Here is a 22,909-nt window from a genome sequence, read left to right on the forward strand (position 1 = left end):
TATTTGCCACTCTTATGCCCTAAAGACAGATATTTAATCTTAATATTTAAAATACTGTAGACCAAACAAGAAAGCTGCAGACTACAACAATGTCTAACATATAAAAAATAATATAGCCCTTTGCTCTCTAAAGAGTATATTATGGTGCATACTTTCTTCGGTAACAGGGAACCTTTTCCAGGAAAAAGAGTTCCAAGTCATAGGCTATTATGTGCTTTTAATGGTTTTGGCTGTAATCAAGATGTTTTTTTTCAATATTGGTATAGTTATTTTTGACAGCGTGGATGGGCTTTTAGGTTGTAGGAAAAGGACCTACTTGGCAGTAGTGGTCATTGACAGAGTATTTGCCTATTGATGTACTGGTTTCCAAACTAAATGTTGTGCTCTTACTAAAATGTGAAAAGACGACAAATGCCAATTGCTAAAATGCAACATACATTTGAATCAGCAAGACACACAAAATGTCTGGGATTCAGTCCTGTAACTCCCTGACCACATACATGAGACATGAATCATTTAGGCCAAAGCAGAATTCTGATATCTTCTGTATTTCCAGAAGCCAGAGAGGACTTGATCAAATAGCCTGTGTTTTTTGTTGATTGTCTTGTGCATTTAATTTCTGGATTTCTGGAATTTCAGGATCTGATTCAACAGTCACTCCCTAACACGTCAATGTAAAATAGTCTGTCTATTATACCAATGTTAACACCCAACAGAGGGGTCGGTTTGAATTTGCAACACAAAGCAGATGCAGCCCCAGTCAGTATTCATCCTAGTAAATTAGTCTATGCACACAAGCCTGACATTCAAGTGTAGATTATTCCCCCCCCATAATTTCAAATGTGCTTTTGTATTACAAAATAAAGTCATAACTGAATTAAAATGCCACCTATCCTAACCCCCACTCTATCCCACCCTCCACCACCCTGCATTATTCCCCCACCCACACACTATATGAAGCTTTCCTTCCATGTTCTTCAAAGACCTGTATATCTTTTTTTAATTAATGATAACAGAGGTATGATTACCTTGAAGCGTTCATCCTTGCACTGCAGCTAGCATAGCGGTTAATTAAAAGTGGACCAATGTATGCACTGTGTAACGATCCCTCCTGACCCCCGGAGATGATGCCACACCACACCTCATCACACTCTAAGTATAAGCAAAAAATGGACCATGGGGCAAAAAGCACTGCTTTGGTCAAAGTTGGCTAGCTCAGAGTCTAAAACATTTAAGAGGACGTGTAAGATTTTTTTCCAAATCTTCATTTTGTCATGATGCTATTGGCGCAAGATTCACCAGCACAGCACAAGCAAATGGGAACCATGAACTGTAATGTTGGGTACTGAACAATAAATGATGGAAGAGGACAACGGTGTGTGAGGTAACATGTGTTATTGAATTGTTATAAATGTTATTTTGGAGTTATATGGCCTTAATCTGACAGTGATGGGACGGCAGATTTTATGAGTTGACCACTCTGTGTCTAATGAGAACATTGCTGAAACATGCTGGAAACCCACAACTGGACCAAATAAGAAAGCTCCTGACTGCAAGAATGTCTAACAGATAAAATAATATAGCCCAATTGCTCTCTAAAGAGTAAATTATATGGTGCATACTTCCTTTGGTAACAGGGAAGCTTTTCCAGGAAAAAGAGTTTACAGTATCCAAGTCATAGGCTATTATGTGCTTCTAATGGTTTTGGTTGTAATTAAGATGGATTGTGAGATTAGTACAAGCTAAAGTTGAGGTTAGCATCTTTCCCATGAAACTCATGAAAGTCACAGATGTAATGGTGCGTTGAAGACGACGCGAGACAACCTGAATTCTACACACAGCACCAACAAAAAAAGGTACAACCTACACTTCCTTACTGTCAAAGGGGGGCCTGCCAAGAAAAGTTTGTGAACCCCTGCTGTATGTGCATAGACCAGCCCAGAATGGCAAACACTTCAAATCTTCCTGACGCTTTGCTGCTGGCCTTTACTAAACCGCACACTCTCAGTGTGCCACAAAAGGCCAAGGTCTTCATATCAGCCAGGCCTGCATACTCAGATATCACACCATGCCCTCCTGAGGCCTTCAAAAGGTCTCCGCAAGCCATATAGCCAAGGATTCCGGCCATACTGAGTGCGTTCATATACGTTAAGCCTAAACCCACCGGCAGCTCAATGCGACCCATATGGTTCCCAGTACAGAATAGGGAGAGAGAGCAAGACAAACAGCCTTTGTAGGAGAGTGAGAAACATGAGGAGAGAAGGAGAAAGTCTGATATTCACATTAAACACTAACCTATTACACTAATGCAACGTTTCCAGGTCCGGGACAGATACTTGACAAATTACTTACTGTAGCCCATTCTCCAACGCAAAACATAATTAATACAATTTCCCTTCCAATTCTAATCTTTTTTAGCATGGTTGTCTGCAAGTTCTCCCTAAAGGGCTTCGACGTGTCCTCAGTGACTCCTAACAACACAGCGAGAAGAACTTTCTCCACTCAGCCATCTTTGGGGCAGACTACTCCAAACACCAGACAGTTTTTCTGCTGCGTCTGCAGTAGGGCTGTACGCTGAGAAACCTGACGTACCCAAGAAACCGCTTGATTAAACGGCTTCCGTCTTGGTGAATTAACAGCCTTTGATTTTACAGAGCTAAAAGGACACCCTCAGTGTACACTCACGAACACAATACAATACAGGAATAAAAGACTAACTGGTGATAAAAGGCTAAAATTACTCACCTAGATCAAAACTAAAAGCAAATGACATTAAAGAACTCATTTAATACACACAGGGCAGAGAGACTTAGACACATCTTTAAAACCTGGGATATGGTCTTTCTTTCAGGCATTCTTTCAGATTGTATTATTGTTTTGTATTATTACCATCATTATTACAATTACAACTATTAAGTTAGCATAAAAGTTACATGTAAAGGTGCTCTTAGCAATGTTACGCGGTTTCCAAGCTAAAACATTTTTTGTCGCATACAACAATCATCACTTCACCATCCACTAGCTGCCTGGGCCCTGAATACACTGTCAAAAAACGCCATCTCTGTGGACAGCCCAGGCTCTAAAAATGGCAACCAAAACAACTCGGTCCATCCTGGACCATATAAACATAAACTGTTTGTTCCAGTCAATCACCGACGAGATGCACGTTTAGGAGAGTTTCAATTGCACGAGAGGGAATTGAACAAGGGAAGAGGGAGGGGAAGGGAGGGGGAGGGATCAGCGATTTTGTTTGATTTTGTTTGTTTTGTTTGAACGTCAACAGAAGTGACGTTACCCAACATCTCTTAGAACACCTTTAAAGCAGCACTAAAGAAGATTTGCTCTTGGGGTCCCCCTACAGTTGAGAAGCGCAATAATAAACAAATTAAATGTGCGTCTTTTGCTATAAAGTATGAACATAACTCTGATACAATATAGAGGGAATGCTCCTACAGCAGTCTGTAGAAAGAGATTTCTGAATTCCTATCACATAGCAGCTTTTCGATTTCGTAGTGGCAGTGTTCCTACCCGAACGCGAAAGTTGCTAGGTTGGTAATCACCTATAGAGGGCCGCTTAGACAATGGCAGAAGTGCCGTTCATCATGTTATGAGGTTATGTGCCATCAAAATGATTTTGGAAACAACACTCTTAAAGGTGCCTTTAAGGCAGTGGTTCAGAAAGTTTAGCTGTATTCATGTCACTGAGAAGTTTCTGGTTTGAATCTCAGATCTCTAAAATTGCAAAAGATTGCAGCCCGACCACTTTATCCAGTTCAGTTGGCCGGCTCATCCATGGGCCTCCGAACTATGCACCCGTGTGTGTGTGTGTGTAGTTGAACATATGCCATATGACATAAAACACAAGTATGGTAAAGAAGTAGCTGCAGTCTGTATTATTTATGGATGCAAAAAATCATTAGTATACTCTGCTGTGACACTCTTGAACAGTCATTATTATAATGCCCCTCAGTGTATAGCCCATAAACACTGCTTTATGATTTCTGTACTTTATGTATTTCTGTTTTTGAATGTGTTGTGTTTTATCTTATTCTCACTGCTGTTGCTGTTAGTGCTCCCTCTCATCTTATTCTCAATGCTGTTGCTGTTAGTGGTGATGCTGGTGATCTCGGCAGTGTTGTTGTCGTTGTTGTTGTTGTTGTTATTTTGGACTGTGCTGGAACTCACCTCGTTCTGCAGCTCTTCATCACTCTTCTGCGAGGCCAGCATCTCAAACAGGGAGGTGCAGAGCTCCTCAGGGCTGGAGGAGATCATGTTCCCAGCGTTCTGGTACTTCTCCACCTCGTCCCTGAGGACGCATGCGCCAGCGTCTCCAGCGGCCACCCCTCGGCCTCCACCGCTGCCCCCCGCCTGTGCCCCAGAGCCGGACGCCTGGCCACGGCCTCCGCCCACGTGGTTATTTAGGAAGCCCTGGAAGCCCAGGGCGACGGTGTCCTCGTCGGGGACGTCCAGCCAGGGCGGGGACTCGTGGCAGTCCAGCGTGTAGCCGTCGTGGGAGAAGGCGATGTTGCGGCCGAAGGCGTTGGTGGCGGCGTTGGAGGTGCGGCCAGCGTTCTGGGTGTGGACGAACGCCTCCGTCTGCACCTCGCCAGCCGAGGTCACGAGGTGCAAAACGGACGCCAGGCAGGCTTCGGCGGCAGTGGCGGGGAAGGGGCCGAACATGTGCCAGATGGCGCGGGTCTCCTCAGCACCCAGCTGCTCCCGGCCCAGGAACGTCTCGAACAGGAAGACGGCCGCACCCTCAATGGCGTCCTGGCCATGGTCCGTTCCAACTGTAACAGAGGTGGACACGCGAGAGGGGAGAGAGACATTAGATATTACAGGATGTCAAACACGCACCTAAAAATAGCTGATCATTCCATCTTCTTTGAAGGATCCAGTATGCTCTTGATCCCTTCAGTGTGTAAGTGATGTGTCAGAACACGTGCACAATCTCACATGTCTGCACTTGTCTGCTACATGAATTTAGAGGGATGATGTGCTGGGAGGAATAAAAGGGACTGAGCTTTGTCTTGCTCATTTAGGTTTGGGGCAATTCAGCCTATAGCTTAATAATGGGAATCAGGACTAATTGTCCAATTAGAGTGAGAAAATGTCAGTGAGGAACAGAGGAGTAGGGGAAAGCTTAGGAGAACAGTGGAAGATGAGAAAGGTTTAAACCAATTAAAATTGTCTGAAAGCATCTCCCCCTCCCTCCCTCCCTGCCTTCCTCCCTTCCTTTCTTTCTTTCGTTCGCTCCCTCTCCCTCCCTCTCCACCCCTTTGCCTGTGTCACACTGTAATTGCTCATTTCCATGGATTCCAGGGAGTTTTTTAACTGTCCGTTTTCACTGTATATGATTGGCGATTGAAACAGCAACAGAGACAGACATAGAAAGATGGGGAGAAAGGGGGATGGAGGGAGAGAGAGAGAGAGAGCAGGGCTCTACAGTGCGCCCATTTCACTCGCACATGCGAGTAAAAATGATGCCGTGCGAGTGCAAAAAAATATTTAGGCGCACTTCTAACCATGTCAATGTTTGTCTAAAAAATACACCGCAACATCGAGAAACATTACTGGTGCAAACCATAGAATCACGTCGCGAATGCAGCATAAAAACTACACCTCCCATCAACGTTAGCAGTTTCGCGTTGTGACTCACTAGTAGTCGCTTCTATCAAATCCAAGAGCGCGCAGAGAAAGCGGAAAGTTAGACTAGCCAGCCAAGATGCAAAGATGGAAGAAATTAGTTTGCCTACTGCCCCTATCAATGCAGATATTTCAAATAAAAACTAAAAGTATAAAACATATATCCTTGATTAGCCTATGTTGGGTTTTGTGGAAGAGAAAATTGACTGTTTTAGTAGTAGTATTAGGCAGTATGCAGTCAGATAGGTCACCATGGGCATATTTGGTTTAGCTATAGATGGATTCACAAATAAATAAATTAGCCTACATTTGGCAGGATACTTGATATACAGGCTAAATGCAAATATGGCAATGTATTATATTATTTTACATTAACAAAATGTAGGAAAATAGAACAGACTGAAAATAAAGTAGGCACTGATCTTTAAAATCCTGTTTCCTGTAGCCTAAATATTGTCAGTCATTCTTAATATTCGCAATTGGTGCACTGGCATGTTTAACTGTTAGCTGCAGTATAATGTTAGATTATGTGTAAGTTAAGTACAGAACTGACTGTTAACTTGGGCGCACAAGTGCTCCTGAAAAAAAATGTTAGTGTAGAGCCCTGGAGAGAGAGAGTTCTATGTTCTAATTCCAAGGAAAAGCTGCATCAAAAATGAGCTCCTGAAATCATCTCAAAATATGGAATAAAAAAGTTGGACACTTTGAAAAATAACCCTCAACAAACATCCAGAAAAGACTCTAAAGAAGAGGTGACAACTATAATAACCAACAATTGAAGAGGAAATATCTTGAAAGGAGAGTATTATCATATTTCTCAAATCAAAACACCATATAGCCATCAAAGCAGAGAGGGTTCAAGCGGAGCGAGAGGCGCAAACGTTCGACAATTTCCGCGTTCGATTATTGCAAGGGGGAGGGGGGAAAATCCCCCTTTATGCAGACCAGAGTAAGCCCTTGCTGCACTAATGTCAATGGAGACTTGTGGAATTTTACCAATAAATTGGTCATTTTGTCTTTCTGGATTTGTTGAGGGGTTTTTGGAAAATTGTGTCATAATCTGTAAGTGTTTGGGATCATTTCAAGCCTAATAGTGTAATTTTTTAGTGTTCGGATTTGTAATAAAATAACTTAATATTAGACCATGCTGCTGCCAGTTACTGTCTGGTTGTTATCATGCTAGCTAGCCTCTTAGCTAAGGTAACATTTTAAACGGAGAAGTGTAATTTCTTTGAAATGACAACTAGCTGAATAACACTACTGACATTAGTTAAAGTGGATAGTTTATACTCAAGCGAATTTGCAACAGTATATTAAGTTTAAGCGAAGTCCTTCAACTACTAGTCACTTGTTAGCGCATAGCTGTATTGCCATAGCTACTACCATCCACTTGTATAGCATTTTAAGCTAGCGTTAGCTAGCTAGCTAGCTCGGTTCACATGACTAATTAAATTATTCATATCATGTCCTTAAGAATGATTCATTGGTATCATACATGATTATGGACAATAATACTGTGAACACAATTATGTGTATCTGTTGTTATTGCTTATTAAGAGAGAAAGTTTATTTAGTGACGTAGGGTGACACTCCCACTTATGCAGACCGGAACTGTCCCGTTTTGCTCCCATAGTAACGAATTACGTTGCTCTATCTTGCTAGTAATCAAGGATCTTTGATCAAAGGCTAATCATCAACTGCCATTGTTGCCAACATTCCAAAGGAGAAACTGCCTTAAAATAGCTAACTGAAGAAGCTAACAGAAAAGGATTGTTTCTGATGATGGAAAACACCCAACAGACAGCAAAAAAGAGCAGGGAAATTGAATACCCAGCTAAATGCAAAAGTGGAGCAGCCAGGGAGAAACACAAGGTGAAGACACTACATGAAAATCTGAAGGTCCTCTTCACCGACTACGCTCAGCAGAAAGGAGGAAGAAAGAAGAACAACATAATTTTCTTCACCAAGTCCATTTACATCTGGAAAGATACCATATGCAACCATTATCCATATGTATTCAGTGAGGGCATTGGTTCAGGAGGCAGATTAAAAGATCTGCAAAGATGAACATCTGGACAAGGATGACCCTCTGCTTACCATCACATACTACACAAAAGGAAAAGTGTTGATCCAAGGTAATGAAGCCAACCTGGAGTCCTTTGAAGAGCTGTTCCCAGTTATGAAACCTGAGGTTAACACTAAGAAAGTGTATGTCGCCTCTGACAGTGAAGAAAATGAGAGCCCAGCGGATAACCTGTCTATCTCTGCCCCTCCCACACCTGCAAGCCTTACCAACCGGCTAAAAGAGAGTATGGCCCTGCTGGAAATAGACTTTGCTGAATTCAAAGAGCAGACCCAGGCCAGGCTGTCTGACTTCCCAGACAACACTATGCAGCTGCTCAAAATGGAACTCCAACAGCTCAAGAAAGACCACAGAGTCCTGGCCTCTGACTTCAGCAAGTCTAGAGACAGTCAAACAGGAGAACAGTGTGCTCCGTGCTCAGCTGGCCAAAGTGAAGGAGGATGCTGAGAAAAGAGAGAAGAACCTCACCAGGCAAATCCAACGCCTGACGGATCAACTCTTGTCAACGCCAAAAATGACAAGCACAGAGACACAGACTCTCCCTTCCAGTATTGCAGACCCTTGCCATGTCTCAGCCTCACCTTCTCTCCTCTGCACCCAGCCCAGCAACACTCTGGCACCTCCTGACCCGACTCCTGAAACATCTGCACAGTCACCTACCAACAGTCAGCTCTACCCATCCCAGCTTCCCTCCATGTGGTCTGAGGAGCAAGGCCCACAAGTGGTCCTGCTGACTGACTCAAATGGGAAATTCCTGGACACAAACAAGCTTTTTCCCAGAAAGAGAGTGTTGTCTAAACGCTGCAGCACCACAGGGCAGGCAATGAAGCTGCTGAGGAAGGAGACACTCAACAACCCTGAATGTCTGGTGATCCACACAGGAACAAACGACCTGCATAGGCTCCAAAGGGACACTGCTGGAGCAATGAACAGGATGGCGGAGCAGGCCAGTAAGGAGTTTCCTGACACCCGGATTGTGATCTCCACCCTACTGCCTAGGACAGACACCCCACCTCATGTCATCCATGAAATTAACATGGAGATCAGAAGAGGATGTGCCAGCCTGCCCAATGTCCATGTGGCTCTTCATCCAACCCTTGGCACCTGGGATCTCTATGATGGACTCCATCTACACAAGGAGAGGATAAAGATTTTTGCAAAATCTCTGAAGGACACGGCCCTGGGGCGTAGTCCTGCTACACCCTCCTCTGATAGGAGCCATATGCACCATCCCAGGCATCCTCCTCCCCATCATCACCCTAGGATCATCCATCCTACCCTAAGGAAAAACAATAGTTCAACCTGGCCCCCAGACCCATCAAGGGCCCACCACCCCATCAATGTGAGGCCAAACCAGAGGAGGACACCTTCCCCATTCCCACCCCCTACCCACCAGCCCCCTCCCCACCCACAGCAGCAGAGATATGCAGCAACACCTGCCCCTTGCCCCCCTCCCCACCCTCAGCAACAGAACTATGCTGCGGTAGCTGCCCCTTGCCCCCCTCCCCACCCTCAGCAGCAGAACTATGCTGCGGTAGCTGCCTCTTGCCTCCCTCTTCACCCACAGCAGCGGTGTCATACTGTTGCTGCCCGGCCTACTGCCATTACAGCTCCTGTTGCAACATTTATTTTATTTTTTTATTCCCATAAGATTTTTTTTTTTTAACTATTATTATTATTATTATTTATTTATTTATTCTAATAACAGAGTAACATATCCTATACATTTGATTTTTATTAAAAAAAAAAAAAAAAAACTTTATAATTTATTACAAAACAAAATATTAGTTTTTACTATTAGCTTAAAGATATGAAATTCCTATTTACTACTGTAAATGTGTGATAGTTGTAGTTATTTTCATATGTGTCAAACTATACAAGTCCATTTTGTTTGTTTTCAAATGCGTTCATTTCATATAAGATGTTGGAATATTCAGGGCCTTCGCTCTTCAACTTTTGAGTTGAAGAGTGGAAGCTCTGAATTCATAAACTCTATCAAAAATGTTGATATAATTATATTGACAGAAACATGGTGTCAAAACGATACATTCACTCACTGTCCCCCAGGATATAATGAAGTCATGGTGCCCTCTATAAAATTTAAAAATATACGCAAGGGCAGAACATCGGGAGGTATCTTGGTGTGGTATAAAGAAAATCTTTGCCATCAGATATTACCAATAAAACAGTGTAAATCACACATTTGGTTAAGATTAGATCAAACACTGGGCATAAATGATAAGAGTATATAGCTCTGTGCTATCTATATACCCCCAGTAGACTCCCCATATTTTGAAGAGGACATTTTTGAAACTCTTCATTCAGAAATTGCCTATTTCCAGGCCCAGGGAAACGTACTTCTAATTGGAGACCTAAATGGACGAACAGGAACTGAACCTGATATTGTTGACCCACAGGGAAACAACCATGTATTTGGCCAGTTTCCCCTGTTTACCACACCAACCATCACCCACCGGAACAACCTTGACTCTGAAATAAACCAAAGTGGCAGGGAGATAGTGCAACTCTGTCGAGCCACAGGCCTGTACATAGTTAATGGTACAGTAGGCTCAGAGGGGACTCTTTAGGGAGATACACATACTCCTCAGCTCTTGGATCCAGTGTAGTAGACTATGCAAATCACTGACATGGACCTCTCCACTATCAGTGCATTCACTGTCAGAGAGCAATCTCCCCTTTCAGACCACAGTCAGATCAATGTGTACTTTAACCTCTCAGGTCAAAAGAGCAAAACAAAAAGTGAACCTTGTAAACTATGTGATTCACATCCCACTTACAGATGGGCCCCAGACAGTAGAGACAAGTTCATCATGGCCTTGAACTCACCTGATCTGATAAATGACATATCAACATATGATCAAAACAAATATAACCTTGGAAATGAAGGTGTAAACAAGGCCGTAAATGATATCAACATGATATTTCATAAAGCGGCTATCAAAGCTGACCTCATAAGGCAAAAACGGAAGCCTTTAAAAAGAAAAAAATCTGACAAATGGTTTGATCAAGAATGCAAGACCATCAGAAAAGACCTGAGAAAAATAGCAAATGAAAAACATCGTCAACCAAACAACGCAGCCTTACGTATTCATTACAATGAAATTCTAAACAAATATAAACATACAATTCGGAACAAAAAACAAAACTACAGCCAAAAGCAACTTGAAGATATTGAGAAGGCCATTAATGAAAATCAATTCTGGGATATGTGGAACAATTTCAACACAAAGGAACGACAAGCATTACCCATCCAAAATGGCAACATCTGGAAAGCACACTTTGAAGATCTATACAAAAACATACCAATTAATGTTAAAAACAACCAAAACCCCCTTGACTTTCCAATTACCTGGGAAGAATTAACCACCCAGGCAAATTCTCTACGGCCAAGGAAAGCTTGTGGTCCAGATAGCATTAAAAATGAAATGCTTCAATGCAGCACCCCAGAGATGCAGGGTGCAGTGTTGAAATTGTTCAACATCATCTTACAGTCAGGACATTTTCCTGACATGTGGTGTAAAGGGCTGATTTCCCCCTTTTCCAAAAAAGGGGACAAATGAAACCCCTCTAATTATCGTGGCATATGTGTCAGCAGTTGCCTGGGAAAGCTGTTCTGCAGTATCTTAAACAAGAGAATAACAGATTTTCTTGATACACATTCCATTCTAAGCAAAAATCAAATTGGCTTCCTTCCAAAACACCGTACCACTGATCATGTTTATACGCTCCACACCTTAATTAATAAACATGTTCACCAAACAAAAAATGGCAAGATATTTGCTTGTTTCATTGATTTTAAAAAAGCGTTTGATTCTATTTGGCACAAAGGGCTCTATTTTAGACTACTAAATTGTGGGATAGGGGGTAAAGTGTATGACCTAATTAAATCCATGTATTTAAATAACAGATGTGCTGTTAAAATTGAAAAAAAAATAACCCAATACTTCACCCAAGGGAGAGGTGTCCGTCAGGGCTGTAATTTAAGTCCGACGTTATTTAATATATATATAAACGAACTTGCTATCCAGTTAGAGCAATGTCCCGGTCCTGGCCTCTCCCTCCTAGATAGAGAGGTGAAGTCTCTATTTTTTGCTGATGACTTGGTTCTACTGTCTGCTACTGAAAAAGGTCTACAACTACAGTTAGACATAGTAGAAAAGTACTGTAAGACCTGGGCCCTAGAGATAAACCTAGACAAAACAAATGTAATGATTTTCCAAAAACGCCCCAAATGCCAAGAAAACAAACACCAATTTAAAATAAACAATTCTATCATCCCCCACACCATGAGCTATACCTACCTAGGTATAACAATGACAGCATCAGGGAGTTTTAACATGGCAGTGAATGCACTAAAGGAAAAAGCTCGAAGAGCCCTAAATGCAATTAAAAGAAAATTTTATAATCTCCAAATTCCAATTAAAATCTGGCTTAAAATATTTGATAGTGTCATCCAGCCCATTGCGCTGTATGGTAGTGAAGTATGGGGTCCACTCAGTCATCATAGCTATACTCACTGGAACAAACACACAATAGAATCTCTACATGCTGAGTTCTGCAGATACATTCTACAAGTACAGAGAAAAACACCAACAAATGCATGTAGAGCAGAATTAGGTAGATACCCACTAATCATTAACATCAACAAAAGAGCACTCAATTTTCTAAATCACCTTAAATCCAGCCCACAAGACACCCTTCATACTAAAGCCCTCCAAACCCAAGAGCTGAACCCAGAAAAAAGTCCCCTACATCAGTTGTTGCAGAGACTAACTGCCTTGCCACACACCCACTCTGATCAGTCTCACAACAACACTGTTTTCCAAAAAACAATCAGAGTAAACCAAATTATGAAACAATGTAAAGAATCCTATTTGGAATATTGGAAAGAAGAAACTAAAAATCAAAGCAGATTACAATTCTATCTGGCCCTAAACCGAGAATATAAATTAGCAGAATATCTTAATACTGTCAGAGATAGAAAACAGAGACTGACCCTTACCAAGTACAGGCTAAATGACCACAAATTGGATATCGAAAAAGGAAGACTCATGGCAAAAAATCATGAGAAAATCATGGCAACCAAAAGAACACAGAATATGTGGTTACTGCATGACAGGTGAGGTCGAGACAGAGATGCACTTCCTCCTACAATGTACATCCTTCGATCAAACAAGAAACCTTTTCTTCAACAAATTTAACTCAGAAATTCCTAATTTTAATGAACTTAATGACATATCAAAATTAAAGATACTATTAGGAGAAGGAGATAAAGCATATCTTGCTGCCCAGTATGTATCAACATGCCACAATCTGAGTGACAATGAGTGACCTATATCGACAAATAAACACACACACAGACACAAGCACAGACACACACAGACACACACACTGCATTATACACGGCATTTTATTTTACTTTTACCTATTTATTTTATTCTTATGAAAATCTACTGACATGTTTGTGTTAAGATTTATTGTATAACTGCTTTGGCAATATAAGTGAGTTTGTCATGCCAATAAAGCATTCTTGAATTGAATTGAATTGAATTGAGTAAAATGAGGTTAGGAAGGATAGAACAGCAACAGAGAGAAAGATGGAGTGATAGAGGGATGTAGAGACCAGAATGTCCAGAAGGAGGGTGCTAAACACCCACAGTATTATGGACAAGTAGCCAGAGAGACAGAGACAGAAGAATGGGCCCCCACCACAAAAACACATCTGCAGGCCTTTTGATTGCAAGGTACATACTTGCTTCTGTCATGACTCACTCTAAAAGAAGCAAGTATTTACCTTGTAATCAAATCAAACCAGTTGACTTTCCCAGGTGCATTTTGCCTGCCCGACTGTATCCACATACTGTACACACACGGCCTTCGCTGATCGAGCTGCCACTCCATCATTTCCCGGCATTGGGGGCACGCTGACCCATCATTTCCACATGCGCCGAAACTGGGGAGGCAGAGCCGAGAGTGCAGCACTGTTAGAGTGGATTTACTTTTTCTCCACTGAACAGAGCCAAGCAGCAGCTGCGCTCCAAATACTCAGTGACACGTCTAGTCAAATTCATGACTGAACTAACTGGATTCCTTTGTTTTCTGTCTGTCAAAATCTACAGTGAAGCCAATAGAGCCCAACATAAGCGACGTCAGAAAGGATGTGTGCACACACTGTAGTCATATCTCTCCAAGAAACTACTCAGTCCCTTTTTCATCACGAACAACCTCCCCAACAAGATGGAGAGGAAGAAATAATTAAAAAAAAACTCCTTCAAAAAGGTCCTTCACCCACCTCTCTTCCTCTACCCCATCTCTCTCTCTTTCTCTCTCTCCTTTCCTCCTCTCCACTCTCTGCTCTCTACATGGGGTACCTGCTGGGGCTCTAATATTCTTCAAAGATGCAGCGGGATTAGGAGCAAGCGAGCAAGGACCCTGCCAGGTTCCAATCCCAGCCCCGCTGTCTCTCGCATGCCCGCTCCCCCCCCCCCACCAAACACCACCCCCACCCACCCTCAGCCTTGGAATAGTAATACAGGCAGCGGGAGAGGCCCAATGTGGAGCCCTGTTTGAGCTGAGCCGGGGCTGTACGGCTGGGGTGGTGGTTGGGGGGATTTGCATCTAATCTAATTATAAAGCACGTCATGACAGCTAAATGGCATTGTGGAGCTGGTCGCCGCGGCGACACTATGTGATCTGATGCTTTTTATTTTGCATGCTAGGTGAATTTAAGTAGCAACCCACACATACGGACACAGGCACAGGCACACGCAAGAGCACTTACACACACACATTCTGCCCTCTCCAACCCTCTATGACTGACCCCCCTTTAATGAGTGGAGAAGGTGGACCCCTATGACCAGCTGCCCACAGACTTCTGCCATGTTCATCTCCTTTAATTTTACCTTTTAAGCCACGGGTGGTCTTTAATTAAAATTATTGTACATCGGTAATGTGGAAATTAATGCCAACACAACAATGGTTCAACTGCACACACCATGCTGTCATGACACTGATTTTCACTGTAAATCTTTATTTAACATTATTATTGTTCTGTACTGCAGTAACTTACTACTCCTTAATGGCTCAGAATACAAGCCCATTTCTAAAAAAGTTAGGATGCTGTGTAAAATGTAAATCGTGTAAACCCATTTTCAAATAAAACTGATTTTGAATTGGGACGGGGGGCAACAAAAGGCTGAAAAAGAAAAGAAAGGGGGAAAAAAAAACGTTTAACAACACATTACAAAATAACTATAGGAATGTGACATATTACCAACCGTCACATATGTCCAACCTCTTACGTGTACAGTATGTGTCACTTAATATTCATTTCTATACAAACCAAGATGACGGATTCCTAAAGAAACGCAAGCACCCACACCATACGTTTATCTAAATTAGCTATGTACCAAAAATTACATTTTATCGTGACTCAAAGAGCTGTAAACAGTGTTGTAAGGCTGCCTGTACAAATCCGCTTGGAGCTCCAGTGGAATTTTGAATTGCTGACGAGAATTCTTGGGCTAACCGTTGATGTGCTGTGAGAAAGGTTGGGAATAAGCACCCAGCAGCCCAGCACTAAACTCAGAGCGTGGTAAACAAAATATTTCGGATATTTCAGGCAGTAAAAGCCCCGGTAAGAAACAAACTAGATTTTGTTCAAATCTACACACCTATGGCTACTGACAAATTTAAGGTTAATTTAGCAAATGTTATTTTGAAGTATTAAAAACATTGTTGTTTTAGAATTTGAAATGGTTGGTAATTAGCAGGTTTACGATAATTAGGTTAACTGACACCATGATTGTGTGTAAAAAGAGCCTCCCAGAGAGGCTGAGTCTCTCAGAAGAGGTTGAGCACTCTGTGAAAAAATGTGCCGTCAAATAATGTAACAGTATAAGACAAATGGTCCTCAATGTAAAATTGCAAAGAATACAGGTTCAAAGAATATGTATCATTCAGACAATGTTATGAGGGACATTAATATTTCAGGAAAACAAACTACATTCTGCACATTCTATAACAGTATGGCTCCATAGTAGAAGAGTCAATGTATTAAAATGACCTGCTTGCAATCCAGACCGGTCACATTTTGCGCATCCTGAAAACTTAGAACACGACGACAAGAAGACGCCAGACTTTTGAACATAGTGCTCTGTCTGTAAATGAGACAACTCAGCCAAATAAAACTATTAGCTTTAGAGACTTCCCTGCTCATTATTAGAGAATGTGTGTTGATTACCTCAACTGTCAGCTAACATTACAGTTTTTTTCAAATGCTTACACACTAAATCTTTGCTTGTCACACAATTTTCTAAACATGTCTTCCAAACATCATAACCCCACACCAAATCTGCAAAACCATACACTAATTCTCAGTGTTTGACTCAGTTTTCAATTGACTAAAACACATTTTGCAAAACACCACACACAATTTTCTACTTAACACACAAAAATGTACAGGAAGTAACATTGCCTTAGTATAGGCCTATGAGTAGACATACTGTACTCTCTATGTAGGTATGGACCCTCTCAATCTGCTCCTAGAGGATTTACGGTTGAAATGTTCAGAACCAATGCAGATACTTTGAAAGGAATGTTCTACAAAAAGTCGACTTTTTGTACAGTAAAACTTGTCTTTACTATATTTTTGTGTCTCCCCAAGTTACCATTAGCTCAAATTGTTTTATAGACCTATGAATACATACACACCCCCCCCCCCCCCCCCCACACACACACACACACACACACACACCCACACACACAAACACAAAACAAACAAAGTAATTTGATAGTAGTCACTCATTTCCGTCTTAGTAGGCAAAATCAGCTTTTTCAGAACTCCATGTACATCTGGTGGTCATTGTATTTTGCTTTGCTTTGTTCTTGTTGGCTGTAAAATACTGTATTTGCAACAGCAAATTATTTGCGAAAAATCGCTATTTTTGGTTTCAATAATACTGTGTATTTCAACTTCTCTCTGTACAGTAACTTTCACTCTTGTATGGAAATACATAAAGCCTATGAAAGACAGAAGAGCGTTAGGTTTTGAGCAACAGTGTGTACATGATGTATCCAAAATGTCATATTATGACAAAAGTGTTTGTAATGTGAGGCAAATGTTTGCTTTAAAGATGTGTTTTTGACATTTTGAATGTTGTGTGTCATTTTGCTGGAGATTTGAGGCATTTTGCATTTTGTGTGAGCAATTGTGGGTTTTGTGTGTGGAGTTTTGAAAAATAGACACAGAGTTTTGAAAATGTGTGTAAACAATTGTAAAAAAACTGTAAGGAGAGTAAAATGATTACCTATATGTTTAGCAGACTGTAGGACACTTTTAAGTTCCTGTTGAGCGGTCAGCTGGTCTTTCTTGTCCAGGTGCTGGGTGAAAAACTGGACGATCTTCTGCCAGGTGAGGCCCTCTTTGGCGAATCGTCTCTGTCTCTTCAGACGCTTGGCCTACAGAGAGAGCGTTCATCAATGGGCAGTTCTGGCAGACATTGTACACTGTAGCATGTGAAAAGCTCTGCCAGACATTGTACACTGTAGCATGTGAAAAGATGGATACAGCTCTGATAGACACTGTACACAGCTTGGCCTTAACAGTTATTAATTCACACTTTATTGTCACATGAAACAAACTTTTGTAGAGTGACTAAAAGAGAAAAACAAATCCGAGCTGATCGCCATCATTGACATTCATATCATCAAGCACCTGACTCACTGCATAAGAATGTGTACAGAAACCTGGAGTATGGCAAGTGTGGCTGTTGGCCCTTATTCCTCCTCCCAGTGGCCTGGAGGTTAATCAAATAATGGACATTTCTGTTTGAACTCCTCCACATGGGCCCTTCAAGAGGCAACCAACTCACAATAAACAACCAGCAGGGGGGGGGGGGGCATAAACATACATATTTATAAGAGCTAGGGCATGTTTTTCTCATTTGAATAAGTTTGACCCTGAGCAGCCCTGTGGTGGCCTAAAGGCCTAGGGCTCCGACTGCTACAGGGTCTTGGTTACAGGTGAATTGCCAATATTACAGCGACAACATATCAGCATTCTTCCGTCCTCTAAAGTCTCCCTTGAGGTAGGTCAGATGCTTTAACACACAGAGAGAGAGAGAGAGAGAAACAGACACACAGACACAGACACACACACACACACACACACACACACGCATCTCTATAATCTTAAAACAGCAGATTTAGAGAGGATTTATGATAAGGAAAAGAGCAAGGTGATCCCAATCCATATTATATTGTCTCTGGTGCAGATACACAAGTAGAGTGACACAACAGTAGAGCAGAAGTGAATGGTGTGCCACTTCAAGGTGAAAGCTAGAGGATCAACAGAGTTAATCTAGAGACGTGTCTCTTACAGCTTTGTGCATGTTTAAAAGTAGGACAGCAAAGTAAACTTTTTTAAAAAGTAAACTTCATACAGGTGTTCAAGTCATATGGAATAAACAGCGTTTGGGTGCAGAAGTTTGCTGAGAACATTTTTGATCTGTCTATCACTCTTGCCTTCAGGTCATACTCGTCTTCTGGGATGTCCTCTTTCTTGGTGACGTTGGAGAAAGAGCGCAGAGCGCCGGTAAGACGGGGCGGAGACATTGATCCTCCAAACCGTGGACCATAGAACGTGGATCTGACTAGCGAGCTGATCTGAAAATAAGAATAACAAAAATGATGACACAAAAACGTCTGAAATAAGTAAGCAGTGCAGTTGAATATACAGTATATCGGTTACATTACTATTTAATTACTATTTGATTTTGTTTAATATGCATGTATTCCTGAATGGATGCATCCTATGCATGTATTCTACAGTCTATACATTCCTGGCACACATAATTGCAGTATGCTGGACTGATATCTATGCAAACTCACAAGAGAGAACACGCTACAATCAAAGTCCCTTAAAAAAGCTTTGCTACAATCCAGGTTAACCGATAGCTCTCCGACTGTTTGGTAACTGTGTTGCACAACTAGCCAACAACAGGTAATCACACTGACTTGGAAACGGCAGCTGACCGGGAGTGTTGTGTGCACTTTGGTTATCACACACTAAAATACAGAGAAAACACGACCTGTAAATCTGTGCAGACTGATGTAATCATGTCAATTCAGATAAAATAACGCGATGTCACTTAAATTACATTTTATTCAATCGATCTTCAGTTACAGAACGGTTGTCACTCAGAGTCACAGGTTTTAATTGTCATGTCTCAACTGACGTTTACTTGACAGTGAGGGTAAGTCAGCCCACTTAGCAGACGGCTAACGTTAATCAAAACCTCACATATGATAGGAAATATACACTCTCTAATGCCGTCTTGTTTTTAATTAGTATACTGCTATTTAGAGAGCTGTCCGTTCAGAAAAATGCAAAATTCCTGCTGCTAGCTAGCGACTAACGTTACTGAACCAACAACGTTAGCGCTCAAAGCTACCAACAACTGCTAGCAAACAAACACTGTCACCAACTTTGCTGCGGTTTTCCTTTCACACAAACAGACTTTATTTCAACGTTAAATACCACAAAGTAGAAGAGTAGGCATGAACCCTTATTAAACACTTAATACACAGATATTAAATTGTATCGGCATACTTTCCCCTCACCGGCTTTCACTTACATTTCACTCCACAATATTCTGCGTGGAACTTCAAAGCCTGTGAAGCTGTACTGAGGCAGCATGAGAACGAAAGGCTTCATGGTTAATGTAGTTTATTTTCGCGTGTCCAAAACGGATTTCGACAGTACAAAAACTTCAATGCCCAGCGATAAACCAGGAAGTGCCTTGCGGGGCAATACATTTAAGGTGGGCGCAATCAAACTCCGATAAAGTGATTCTTTAAATTATATAGCCTACCAATTATCGATTTTTTATTATGAAGTTTGGCTAGGGTCGTTTATAGGCTAATAACCTTATCATGAGCGCAGTTATATTATTACAATATTATTCATTATCTTACTGGTTTATGTAGGCTAGCTTAAAATGTATTTGTTGAAGCCTTGGTCGAAGAGGCTGATCTGAACGGTCTGCCTAAAAAAATTGTCGGTAGGTCCACTCACTGCCCATTTTGATGGCAGCAGTTAAGTATTTTGGTATATATATTTATTGTGCCATGTTTAGGCCTAGTGGTTGGTCTGATCATAAACGGTCGCAACAACGAAGAGGATTGACATTGAAGAATGTATTTGTTGAACCCAGTGTGGAAGGGGACCACAGACACCACTGTTTAACCTTCTGGAGGTGTCGTCGTGGCTTATTCAACACTGCTTGATGAGAGAAATGCTGCTCTGTTGGAGATGTTTGCCCACATAGGTCTAGTTTTGTTGGTGGTTTTGTTTCTCATTTTTAAGGCTTGGTTGTCAATTAAAATTCAATACCTAACACAAGGGATTTAGCCTATGTGTACATCTGAAATATTTGTTTACTTTTTTTTCTCATTATGATGTAAGATGATGTGTTAAATATTGATTATTTGTTAGGATCTCTCTCTCTCTCTCTCTCTCTCTCTCTGTGTGTGACTGTGTGTGTGTGTGTGTGTGCAGCCTATAAGAATTGTGCTATTTCACAAGTTTGTGGCATGAAATGTAGTATGAGATGCGATTTCCCTCACCTGTGAGCGGTGGCATTAGTGAAGTTAATTTGATAACACTCTGCTCCACGCCATCTGCCAAAACAAGCATGCCAAAATGAAGCTGCCGTGCCACAGCCAGAGGGACCGAGCCGCTTGTCTGTCTAAGCACGCTCTCTGGGAGAGGAATGAGTCCCCGTAATCATATGCTAAATATACCCACACTATTATCTCCCCTCCTGCAACAGCATTCAAAACTGCCGAGAACATTTCATATTTGAAAAAAAAAAAGAGAGAAAATAACCTTTCCACTGTTGATGCAGCAGAATCAGTTTTCATGTATATTAACTTGGATGCACGTTCAAAGAAATGAACAGTCATTCAATAGGGCCATGAATTAATATGGAGAGAAAGGCCTTGCCATAAGGAAGGTATTAATATAAGCAAATCTGTCCATTGATCTTTGAACTAGAACCAAAGCCTTATCTGTGAATGACAGATCATTTTAATCCAAAACACTGTTCTTTCCACCGAGGGTTGGTGAGCTATACCTTTATAATGACCCTATAATATTCAGGGATTAGTGAAAGAACATCCCTGAGATTTGAATAAGGTGTTTCTTGTGGATTGGAGAATGACTGCTCAGAGGGAATGCATGAAGACTATCATTAAGGTAGCTCATATCCTAATTCACATGAATATTATTCAACGCCTGCACAACTGAGTGGTGATCCTAGATAGCATTTTTTTGAAAGGCTATGGAAGAGATCACTTACAGTAATCACGGATATGCTCTTTGCTCCATAGCTCTTCAGAATTGCACTTTGGATTCATATTTTAAAAGAGTGATGCCCACATACTTTATCTATGAGTGATTCTATTGCATGCATTGTGATACACGTTTCTAATGCACTGGTTGTGGTTCTGTGGTGAATGATACGAACGCATGTCCCAGAGGCAATGTTGCCCCGTGGTCCTTTTGAGGAAAAAGCTAAATGTGTGTGTGTGTGTGTGTGTTTAACTGTGACCTCATTTAAACTAAATACACATCACCTCCCTGCCTGCCTTACCATGGGCAATGTCATCTCAGGGAGTGGTAACTAAAAACAAGCTACCCAGACATTCAGAGAAAAAATGTGTGTGTGTGTGTGGGGGGGGGGGGGGGGGGGGGGGGAGAGAGAGAACAAAAGACAGAGAACATGAGAGCACAATGCATAACAGAAAACAAGCATCTGAAGTAATTTACCTTTACTATTACCCCCAGCTGGTACTGCCATGGCTCAATACTGAATGTTTCTGCATTCATAACCACAGTGTATGTGGGTATACACAATAGGCCTATATATGTGGGTGTGCTCCTAAATTTCACAACTCATAGTTAGTAGACTGCTGAGGGGTGTTTGTGCATCTGAGTGTGTATATTGAAGGGTGAGAAAGAGTGGTTTGGTGTCAGTGTGTGTGCGTGTGTGTGTGTGTGTGTGTGTGTGTGTTTGCACACACGTGTTCCTATCAGACAGCTGCATGGCTCCTGAAGTGGGGTTCAGATGAGGCAACAGGAGGTTTGTTAATGGCAGTGTGTGAGATCTCCCAGTGAAAGCCTGGGGTGGCCCCGGCCTCCGTTGCAGGCTGCTGTTTGGCGGCTCATTACCATGGTTTAACGCCAAGCATCTGGACGGCCTGGATGACGGCTCATTAGCAGAGGAGGAGCGAGAACCACCTGCATGCACCTGTGTGCAGGCTCCTGCTAAAATCCCTGCACTCCTCACCACCTCTGTGGCTGCTCGCTTAGTCCAGATTCACCTGTGGTTTTACGCCATCACAGCCCACTGGCCTCAGATGCCTGAGACTCACTCTGATAACAAGCATGGCCCCTTGCTAGCCACCCCTTGTTGCAAGATCCTATATGCACTTGAATGTAGGCTACTGCATGCACTGGACTGCACCAGTCTTGTTGCTATGGTAGCCTACTTAATCGTTGTACTAGTTCTACCTGTGACTTCGTAATATTCTCGAGATATGATCAAACCTGTGCCTAACACTACATTTTCTCAGATTTATTTAATTCAATCAGTGCCAAGTATTAGACATTTGTGTTTTAACACTGTGGATTTCTACGATACAGTATACACTTACATATGATGACCAGGATGGTCGAAACCCACACCCCCATAAGTCAAATGTTGAAATCTGGCTGAATGAATTAAAGGCCCCTTATAAAGTTTGTTTACCTTAAAATAACACTGATTAGATTAGACCGTTAGCATCTCTCCTATAAGCTAACGGTCTAATCTGATTCAATGAGCTGGAGCTAGAAGTGTTACTTTCAGACTCAGAGAACGGCTGGATGAACTGGAGAAAGGTAAAACTCAACAGTTTAACTCAAGGGGAGGTGGAAAATGAGTGTATTTCCCCAAATGGTGGAATATCCCTTTAAAGTGACAAGCACTCAATTAGACCTACACACCACCAATAAAATGTAATGACAAAGAGGTGTATAGCCTAATATTACTAAATACTTAGCTGCTATTAGTAATTATGCAGGTCACAGAATATGAATTATAAAAATATATGAAT

General features: G+C 41.7%; 1 protein-coding gene across 1 annotated transcript in view; it reads right to left on the minus strand.

The window, feature by feature from the left end:
• The window catches only part of ascc3 (activating signal cointegrator 1 complex subunit 3), a 195,417-nt gene extending 175,983 nt beyond the window's left edge, over positions 1-19,434 (minus strand). Inside the window, 4 exon segments of the mRNA XM_042106573.1 lie at positions 4,186-4,790; positions 17,059-17,209; positions 18,275-18,415; positions 19,373-19,434. Coding sequence (XP_041962507.1) covers positions 4,186-4,790; positions 17,059-17,209; positions 18,275-18,364 — 846 coding nt within the window. The 5' untranslated portion in view covers positions 18,365-18,415; positions 19,373-19,434.
• Positions 19,435-22,909: the final 3,475 nt, after the last annotated feature.

The sequence above is a fragment of the Alosa sapidissima genome, chromosome 10, assembly GCF_018492685.1.
Source record: "Alosa sapidissima isolate fAloSap1 chromosome 10, fAloSap1.pri, whole genome shotgun sequence".
Taxonomy (NCBI): Eukaryota; Metazoa; Chordata; class Actinopteri; order Clupeiformes; family Clupeidae; genus Alosa; species Alosa sapidissima.